Source organism: Leiobunum rupestre, chromosome 11 (genome assembly GCF_980474605.1).
Source record: "Leiobunum rupestre chromosome 11, qqLeiRupe1.1.hap1, whole genome shotgun sequence".
NCBI classification, from domain to species: domain Eukaryota; kingdom Metazoa; phylum Arthropoda; class Arachnida; order Opiliones; family Sclerosomatidae; genus Leiobunum; species Leiobunum rupestre.
The window spans coordinates 51492206-51503011 of NC_143394.1; the positions used below are offsets into that span (position 1 = coordinate 51492206).

General features: G+C 38.8%; 1 protein-coding gene across 1 annotated transcript; it reads left to right on the top strand.

The window, feature by feature from the left end:
• The first annotated feature begins 3979 nt into the window (after positions 1-3979).
• On the top strand, positions 3980-4420 carry LOC149923247 (uncharacterized). Its single transcript, XM_090162379.1, has one exon. It carries the CDS (start codon positions 3980-3982, stop codon positions 4418-4420), a length of 441 nt encoding a protein of 146 aa, XP_090018505.1.
• Positions 4421-10806: the final 6386 nt, after the last annotated feature.

The following is a 10806-nucleotide window of genomic DNA, read 5'->3' on the forward strand; positions in this document are numbered from 1 at the left end:
TGTCGAAAGTGGATTTTCGATTAACAAGGGTATGCTAGTGGAGAATCTTCACGAAAATTCGTTGAAGGCACTGAGACAAGTAAATGATGGAATTGCTGCTGCTGGTGGATTGAAAAACATTTCAGTAGATTCAAAACTGCTCGGTTTTGTAAAGGGTGCAAGGGCCAGGTATGTGTTTGCATTAAAAAAGAACGCTGAAAAAGATAAGAAAATTGATGAAGCGATGGAAGACAAGAAAAGAGAGCTCAAGCTATTAAAAGAGTTAAAGGCGAAAAAACAAAAGGTTTCTGCGACGCGTGCATTGGAAGACGAAGAAATTGAAAGATCGTAAATTTTTGTTTTAAAAAAAGTTATATAAGTTCCTATAACTACATATTTTGTCCTAAAAGTGATAATCTGTTCCTATTGTATTTTGTCCTAAAAGTGATAATCTCTTCTTACCTTATATTTTTACAATTCTAGTCTTTTGTATTAACAAAATTCAAATGTTCAAGTTGGTTATTTTTAATCTATAAATTAAATATTGATAAAAAATTTATTTCAAACGTTTCATTTGTTGCCGTATAAACTATACAAAAATGGTCAGGGAAATCATTGAAAAATGGTCAGGTAAAACCTGGAAAAGTCAGGGAAATTCATTCTGAAAAATGTGTACTAACCCTTAACTCCTCTTCCACAGCTTGGGAGAAGTTGTTCAGGCGTTCTTGGTCCGAAGTTCTCCACCGAGGCGCTCCGTCTTTTAGGACGAAACTAACTGGGTGCTATTGTCGCTTCCTAGGCTGATGACCCCCCCTCTTCGTCGATTTCCAGGCGTGTGAAGAGTTCATTTAGCGCTGGGTTTCTAAGAAAGTAGTCTATTTTTCAACGGATGCCTCTCGCTGTCCAGGTCACTTGCCCTTTACACTTTTCAGTCAAATCTGCATTCGTCAAATCATTACTTTCAGCTAGTGAAAGGAGTTGTCTATTTGTGTCTTCCTTCCCATCCAGCTCATGTAGGTGCACGTTGAAGTCACCAATGACGCACATTGGGACCAGATTTGAGGGATTCATAGCCATGATGTCTTCCTTAAGGCAAGATAGAACTTTTCGTTTTAAATATTTTTTTCTCTATTCGTAGCCGCCTAGTTGGTGATCGCTATGAGGAGACGTGTATTTTCGATTTCCAGCGAGACCCAAAGGTGTTCGAACCGTCGATGGCCTACGCTCAAAGTTAGGCAGGAAGCAGGTGATGGAGGGCCCTCGGGGCGGAGAGGCGTACACCCACTCCCCCACCCTACTTGTGATGCTAAGAAAGACGCGCTCCCAAACAACTTAGACTGAGGTAAACAACCCAAAAATGGTAGTTTCAGTAGATCAAAAGTCACCAACACTGCACGGTTCCGGCAACTTCGAAAACCCCCCTCGATCACCAGGCAGCACTAGCAATAGCTCTGACGACCAGGCCAAGACGTCTCTTACTGAAGCTACTAACGAGGGGAAATGTACCGAGAATCAAGAAACGGCAAGAATTCTAGCGGCTTCAGTTTACTAATTTTAAAGCGGCCCATCAACAGACATGTAAAGAGATAGTAGAGAAGAGGCTCCAAGTTGAAATGTCCTCTTTCTACTCAAAATTTAAAATTATGGAACGAACGTTGATACAAACAAACGAGAAGCTAACAAAGCTGAAAATGGAAGTGGAAGCCCTGAAAAAATTCGCTATCACTGCTGAACCAGAAATAGGAACCAAATAACATAAGGCAGTTGTAAGGGACGTTATGAAGTCCGCCCACGTGACTGATGATAGAGAAAAGAATAATTTTCGGCGCTGAAGGAGGGGATTTGGAAGATTGGATTTTAAGTATGGCGAAGTTAAGGTCCTGGAATGCAAACGCTTCCTGGGAGAAAGAGTAGATAATATTCCTAGACCTATTCATCCAAAACTTCAGTCCCGTTAAATGAAAAATACGGTGCTCGATGGATGGTCGAAATTAAAACGGCCTCGGCAATATCCCTTCGGGCTGACCTATCTCGATTTGAAAGACGCCATCAAGCAATGGCCAGGACAAGAAAACGTAACAATCCTTCTCCAAGTAAAATAACAAGTGAACACAACCGAAGAGGCCGTAGCAAATCGATTAGTCACTCAAGGAGAAGTCCTCGTGGTAGTGGAAGTTGCAGCGCCGAAGAACATGAATCATCTACCTATAATACGCCAAAGAGTCAGAACGGACATGTTAGAAATGGAGGAAATACCCACGCGGGTAGCTACCAGTGAATTTTAGATAGGAAATACGGCAAGAAAATAAGAAGGGGTAAAGGAGTGAGGTCGCTTAAAATAGGTTTTTTGAATATGCACATTCAAGGTAAAAAGCGGGAGTCGTGGGAGGAATTGTCCGAAATAATTATTAAAATTAATATCGCAATATTCTGCGTCGCAGAGACTCATTTACGAGATCAAGCTTTCCCTGCCTAACCAGAGGGATTCAATTGGCATAGCGTTAACAGGACATCGCTGGAGAAAGCCGGAGGTGGAATAGGAGTGATTTCCGCTCCAGACGTTTCTTGCCTACCAGTTCTTGATTGTACAGAACACTGTTGGTTACAAGTCTCATTCCGTAAAACGACGGTTCTGATTGCGGTAGTCTATTGGGCCACTAATAATGAGAAGGCTGAGTGGAACCTAAAAATGTGTCGCTGCTTGACTACCGATATCTACCCAGACGGTGAAGCTCCCATGGCAATTTTTGGAAAATTCAACGCGCACATATTGTAACTGGGCAATCGCGAACATCGTAATGGTCGACTATTAAAGACTTTCCTGCATCAACATAGCCTACATCTCGGGAATCTGTCGGGAAAATGAAAAGGCACGCTCATTTGGTCAGCTAGAGGTCAAACGTCAACCATGGATTACGTTCTCCTCAACGACAATCTAGAGCGACATCTTTTGGAGATGAACATTGATGAGAATGACTTCATACGCTTAGGAAGCGACCACAACGCTATAGTAACACGAGTCTCCATTAACGTCCCACGTGAAAAACAATATGTAAATATTACCAAAACAAGCTGGCTCACAAAGAATCCGGAAAAACTGCAAGAATACGCCAAGGACGTTGATACTAAACTACTTCATTTGGATTATATATCCTACGACATTTTCCAAGAGACTGTAAACTCGGTGGCCGAAATGAACCTGGGGAAAGGCTAACCGTGAGGCAATGGAAAAGATCCAGTACTAAAAAGCTGGTTGGATCATGAACTAAAGTCTGATATCAGAGAAAGAAAGGTCGCGAATAAGATATACAGAAACGCTACAAATAAAGGTCTGGAGGATGAAGCAAAAATTCTAGAACTATGAAAGATCTACCAAGAGAAGACGGACAGCGTTAAGAAATTGGTTTCCCCAAAAATTAAGGAAATAAATCGGGAGACTGAAACGAAAATAAGAGACGCGGGTTCTGGTGCGAATAAGCTGCTCTGGTCGCTTTTCCGCGACCGCAACTGGATAAAGCCATCGTGTGCGTTAAAAGATTCAGAAGCTCAGAGTAATTTCGATCCGACTTCAATCCGTGACTTGATCAATGACTATGTCGCGCAAGATGAAGTTAACTTTCAATCTCGTCATATGACCTTGGATTTTCAACGCCCCGCAGCGGTACAACTGAAATAGGAAACGCAGAACGCTCTTATGGACGATATTTCATTGATCAAACTTAACGCGGTAGTGAAACGCTTGCCACAAGGAAAAGCAGCCGGACAGGATGAGATCCCCAATGAGTTGATCAAAAGTCTCGGCGAGACCACCCTGGAGGCACTTTGTATCTTGTTTAATCGAGTCCTCAAAGTAAATAATATTCCGGAGACGTGAAATTGGGGTGAAAGAAAACTCATCTTTAAAGGTGGGAACAAGAACGATGAAGACTTCGCGGCTTACCGACAAATAGCGCTTTCGCAGTGTTTGAGAAAATTATACAAGTCAATCTTGAAGGGAAGAATGGAGAACTTTCTTACGGAACATTCGATTCTAGGTGAGCTTCAAAATGGTTTCCGTAAAGACCGAAGAGGCGCCAATAATCTCTACGTCCTTACTCAGCTACTTGAAATAGCTGAAATGGAAAAGCGCACACTCTATTTGGCCTTCCTGGATTTAAGCAAAGCTTATGATTCGGTGTGCCGTCAAAAGCTATGGCAAACAATGTTAGAGCTTGCCGTTCCGGAAGTTTTCGTCTCCCACGTTAAAGAACTCTATATGAACGTATCCTATCGCTACTGGTTCGGGAATATTACCACCGACTACATTCCTAGCACTGTCGGTCTAAAACAAGGATGTCCGCTTTCTCCCATCTTGTTCGCAATCTACCTATCCTCTCGAGAACCGCCTTCGTGCCTCTGGCCACGGTTTTCGGCTTCGCCACCCTTCCTACGCTGCGATTGATGTCACTATCTCAGGGTTCTTCTTCGCGGATGATATGTTCAACGCCACGGACTCTGAAACGGAGCTACAAAAAATATTGGACATGTGTGGGTCATACACTCTGGACTATGGACTAGAATTCAACAGTGGGAAATGTGGCATAATGGCTTTCAAAACTCATTCTGCTAGACATTTAAATGTACTCCTCCCTGTTTCAAAAGGTACCATTTTTTGGAAGGTAAATAAAACATTCATTCATTCAAAAATATTATTTGACTCACTGGCCCCTGCGTGTTGGTTTACCGTCAATAACCAGTGAGAAAATTCCAATTAACTATTATTTGACTATCTGGCCCCTAAATGTTGGTTCCCCTCGAGGGTAAGTGAGAAAAATCCAATTCGGTTCTCATCCGTTGCCTTCTTAACGGTATGTTTTTTATGATTTTGTGAGGGAAAGAATAGGAGTGAGCCAGTGAGAAAATTAGGACTACCCGCAAAATCTATGAGGTGTCTTAAATTCCAGCCTTGGCCATTTCCATTTGTAGCTCAATAAACGATGTTTCAGGTTAATGTTTGATTGGTAGTGCCTCAAATCCTTTTTTAAAAGAACATTTCATACTATTTGTTCACTCATGATACATAATTTTCAGCGGAACATCTGTTTCCATATTGTTTACGCCTTGGTTTATCAGGTTAGCTTGAAGAAACTCCGCCGTCATTTTCTCACTATTTTCTCCTCCGAGAGCTCTCGTTAAAAATCTAAACTTTTTGTCTCGTTAACATGTCTCTGGAACGCGTTTTTGAAAATGTATCGTTATCTAACGAAACTTTTTCGTCTCTGGAATGGGCCATTAGCCGCCCAATTGGGCTCCTTAAGAAACTTCAATGCAGCTGTATCCTTTTCAGTGGTTTGGATTTCACAACAAAAATTCTATTTTATGCTTGATTTCTTGCCCAGCTAAGTCACTAGATTAACAGTTTCATTTGGTCGATGGGACATCAAAAATAAGTGGAAGCTCCGTAGCGTTAGTTTCTTCGCTGATATGTTTTCTAATTATAAGTTAGTTTTGTAATATAGTGCGCTCAATCCTTCCAGCCAAACCGATTTATTACTCTTCGCAATCGTGTTACGTTGTGTTACCCCTGTCGGGAACCTTATAACCTCTCCGAGGGGACTATGTTTTACAATCACCGTGTCTGTCTGTGTACTGCGAACGCGTTCCCGGGGCAAAGTCGAAAAACCGTGTTTTCAGTTTAAAGGTTGGCAAAACCACCGTGTAACGGTAAGCGTTAACGGATAAATTTGCGGTTGGGTTGGGTTGTTTTTTTCGTTAACACTCAAAAACATTTTTCGTTGCCATGGCAAAACGGTTGCCCATTGAATAAATTCCCTTCAGGTTTTATGATACATGAAGGTCTACCAATCCCCCGAGTTTGAACAAAATCGGTGGGTTACACTTCGGAATGTCTCCTTGTCAGAGTTATTGGAAATTTGGTTATAGTAATGTTTGTGTAGTGTGGGAATGTTGAGTTTGTGTTATGGCGGTTATGGGTGTTGAGTTGGTTGTGTTTTGTACGTATGTCTCTCCAACTTCTTCTCATTGACTTTTGGGACGGACCGAGTGCTGAGGGTTACGGTGAACGTCTCATTGTCCAAATGGCAGAGTTTCCACCAATTGTTTACCGTACTCGTCTTAGTATCAATTTGCGATCGCATCGGGTGGGATTCGAACCCGAGCCCTCCTGTATGACAGGCGGACGTTCTTCCACAGAACCACCGATATATGTTATGGTTGAATGAAAATTATAAGCTCAGCTTAAGCGGAAGAGTATATTAATAGTTTTTATAGTCTATGAAAATTTAAAGGTCAGCAGATGAGATGGTTAAAGGGTAGAACCCGTGTGTGGTTCACCTAGTTAGTTTTATGTAATCTATTTCGTTTTTACAGTCGCAAATTTTTATCTATTGTGTGTTTAACGTGTTTAGTTTTCAAGCGTAATGGTTCATTTATGAAGAAAATTTCGAGTTGTATACATCGTGCTCTTATACATTTATGTTGGTCTTGTTTTTAACTGGGTCGTCACTACTTCGAAATTTATTTTAAACGTTTTCTCGACGGATTAAGATGTTTAATGCAGTTCATCAATTGGGTTTGTTTGTTTTTATTTATAAAGAACCCTAACAATACCATCTACTTTCATTTATTGTACGTTGTAAGCCGTGTATTGCTAACGGTAAGGTGTTTTTCGTTTTTCCTTTCACATTATTTTTTAAACTTTCGTTATTTGGGTTAACTTGTTTCTTGGTTGAATATTCTTTTATATTTTTCTATTGGTTATTTTTTTGTTGTTTAGTACGTCTAACTCAGTGTTGTAACTACTTAATTTATAATATTCCGAATAAATTAAACTCGGTTGTTCTTCTCAATTATTTTAATTATAATTAAATTTTTTTACCGGGCGGGATTGAACCGGGATTACGTTTTTAGTAAATAACTCTGAATTGCGGAGATATATCTTTAAGGGTCATCTCGAGAAAATAATACCACTAGGGACAATTCTTCCGAGGAAAGGTATATTTTGGCTTGCCAACTTGTTTATTATTTGTGCGTGGCTTGCCGGATTACCCATAAATTATAATTTTCCTAAAACCATATTCTACATATTAATCATTAACTCAACAAAATATAAAAATTAAATTGTTTATTTTTCGCATAAAGAAACGGTGGTTTAAAAAAAGTACAAAATATCTTACCATCTTAAATTAGTATTAATGGGAATATTCAATACTAAAGTTCTTGTTTCCTAACTTGTTATACCATTATTTTTATACCGTTAACACTTAAAATTGGATCCCTTTTAATGGAAAAGGTAAGATGGCGTATAAATTTAACGCAAAACGGTCTAACAAATTAATGTTAAATGATACTGGAACCCTTCTAATATTTGGACCCTAATTAATATTTGTTATCCCTAACATCTTCTAAAAACCAGTAATAAAGGTAAAGTGAAAGATATTAAGTAGTCCTGGAATTAACATTAATTAATTATAAAACCAGCTTAGATAAAGATACCTTTATCATTGTCTTGAAGGTCATTTGCACCACAGAAATCAACCCCAGTGAGCCTAGAAACCTGGTCACGAAAGGAAGAAGCCCCAAACATCCCCCCTTGGTAGAAACTTTACCGTTTCTGCAGCCTTCCTATTTAGGAGCCCTGATTCTCGGGTCCAAGGACGCCTTCCGCTCGCCGTCCAAAGACAAGAGATACTACTAGGCCCATTAAATAGCCTTTTTCAAACTGAGATCACCCTCAGAAACTTTGTTAAACTTTCACGTCACCCCAGATTACAAGGAACTACGTTTCCAGGGTCTTACTCTCCACAAATAGAAGGATAACAAAACCACGAGACAAAGGAAGAATTGACGAGAAGAAGTTAAATGTCCGTTAAAGTGTCTGGCTGAAGAAAAGTGATAGAGATAAACGGTAATCGAAGAGAAGCTAAAGACCGGGGTAGGTACATTTTTTCAAATTTCAATCGTCTGAACGGTGGAACAAATGTTCGAATTTCATTCGTCCGAACCACCGAAATAACAAATGTTTCAAATGGACAACTTGTTTGTTTCATTCGTCCGAATCGGTAGCATCACTTGTCCGAATTCTGTCGCTAAATTAGTATTTCTGCTATAGTAAGTGGGAATTGCGTTGAATGTTGTGGATATTTTAGATTGGGTTAGGTTCACGTGAATGTTACTATTTTCATATATTAACAATATTTAAAAAAAAACCAATTCCTAATGTTCGAAAAAACGGAAAAACGATTATTCGAACAAATGAAATTCACCAGTAAAGTTAACATAAATTGAACGACTATATCACCAACAAAAAATGTGATACATTTTTCGGGCAAATGAAATACGTTTTCGTACATACGATCCTGTTTTCTGGCATTCGGACAAATGATCATTCGTACATTTGTACCACCGTTCGGACGAATGAAATTCGAACAAATGTACCCAAATCGAAAGACCAAACCCAGAGATATCTTGGAAAAGCTGAAAGAGTCCCATTGAAAGCAACCCCCAACACAAGAAATCAGAAGCAAACCTAGTTAGTGATTTACCCCCTCAGTTAAATGAAAAGATGCAAAGTGCACAAATAAACAACGCTAATAGATGCATTTTGCACATCGTGTCTCAGTGTTATGCCCAAAATTTTCCGATAAAAAACGTGTATGTGTTGTGAAGAACTTTCATCAAGCTTAACTCGCCAAATGTGCCATTATCCTGGTTCCATCCCTTCTTTGGCGAGCCAAAGTCGTCTGGGGTCATTTCTAGCATCGGAGTATCAAGAAAAAATCAAAAGAACGCCGGAAATCAAACAATTATGTAAAAAACCTTCCCTTGCCTGGAACAAAACTAGCCGTAGCCAAACTAAACCAAATTCATATATACGGTAAAATTAAATAATTTGGCTCCCCGGCCTCGGAAGGTTTTCGATGTTGGGGGAAGGAAAAAAAGAGGAATGGCTGCAATCATCATGGCTTCGCAACTTCAATAGTCACTGTTGTAATTTCCACCGTTTTCCACGTCTATTATTATTCATTCAATTATCAATTGGCGTTTTATATTAACGAGTTCCAAGTTATAACTAAATTTCTAGTTAAATGACCATTTTATCCAGACTATTTCCGACATATAACGGTCAGTTTACTTAGATGGCGTCACGTGCTGCCGGATGGACCGTGATTTACGTCTATTTGTTTCTCGGTAAGCTTCGCATACTCAAACATCAATCAATCCGGTGTTTCCTTCCTAGATAGTATCCAGATTTTATATGAATCAGCGCGGGTTCAAAATTTCACCCCCATTTATTTTACCGTCCATTGATTGTTAAAGATCACCCTTAAGTTAAGAAACCCAAAAAGAAGAGAAAACTAAACGTTTTATTTTATATTTTGCGCCCATCATTGCTAATCTTTACTTCAAAATAAGCGTTGTCCGTTCATTATATTATCTAGTGTTGTATATTATTATGTCAATAAGAAGTTGTTCCTCTTCCTTTCTCCCTTATTGCAAATGCATCTCGCCAACCCCGAGGTCATCAAGCGGTGATAAAACTTTGCTTAGGAGATTTTAAAAATCCAAAATTGATTTCAAGAATCAGAAATTGACTGAGATTTTCATGTTCATTTCTTTTACCCATACTTTGGTATTTTCAAGATGATTTTCCTTTTGAAAAAATAATTTTTCTCGAGCGTACAGTATTTTTACTAAGTTCGAACCCATCGGTTCCAAATAAAATTTTGTATGCACTTTTGATTTAAGGGTATTTGGTAGTTAATCATCTTTAGTATTTGTTTTTTCCAACACAAAACTTAAAAAACTCGTAAAACAAAAACAACCCTTCAAAATCTCTTAAGGGTAGTAATGTATTTAGGTGACTGAGAACCTAGGAGTCTATTTCAGGGTTTATTACCTAACCCTTCGAAACTATCACGCCCCTGAAAGTTTTTTTCCTGCTTCGTGGGTGCGTGCTTACGGCAGCCTACTTCCAGGGGGTAGTAGGTCCAACTTTGAAGCCCTCTAGCGCGTTTTAAACTCATTGCAGAGAAACGCGACAAAAACCTGCATACTTCTAAGCTCATCCCCTACAACCACCAGAAATTTCTGTACTGACTATTGAATCACCCTGTAAATTAACCTTTACTATTTCATTTGTTAAAGTATTCAATTTACTATAGTTGTTAATTTATAAAATAGTGATTATTTATTAAAGAGGTATAAGGAGAGTACAGTCTTCTGGTCCACAAGCTTTTTAGATTTTATAAGTCACGACTGGGATATCAATTTGGCATTTTAATGAATACCTCTGAAGCTGCCTTTTCCCCAGGGCAACGTCAAAATCTTAAATAAGGCCGTGCATTTCTGTAAAGTTTTCAAAACGGTATTTGCCAGTTTAATTTCTTAATTTTAATACCGCTTTAGCAGCAAAGTATTTATTTTGCAAGTATTAAATAAAGTAAATATTTCTTACCGTTCATGCACAAATATGTGAAAAATATTTGGTTTTTAGAAAAACAGAAGGGTTAATCCACGAAGGGGAGAATGAGGCAATTAGTTGCTATCAATCTTTAATCGATATATTTGAAGTTCGATTATGTTTAACCCCTCTTGCTCGCCTCCAGTTGGTGGAAAGTGAGATCACAACCTTACTATACCCACGAGTATACCCACCAGTCCAGCTCTGTCTTTGTATACATATATTTGAGAAAGTCTTTTCATGAAGCATAAGTATACAATAATATTTATTTTTCGTATAATTAAAATGCTATGAAAATCAATTGAAAAACGACAACAATGGTGCTTTAAGATAATTTCTACATTAAATGGAAATTTTAAATTATA

Bases quoted from the DNA above. Each gene is read 5' to 3' on its own strand.
- LOC149923247 (XM_090162379.1), top strand. From the start codon at position 3,980: ATGGAGAACTTTCTTACGGAACATTCGATTCTAGGTGAGCTTCAAAAT.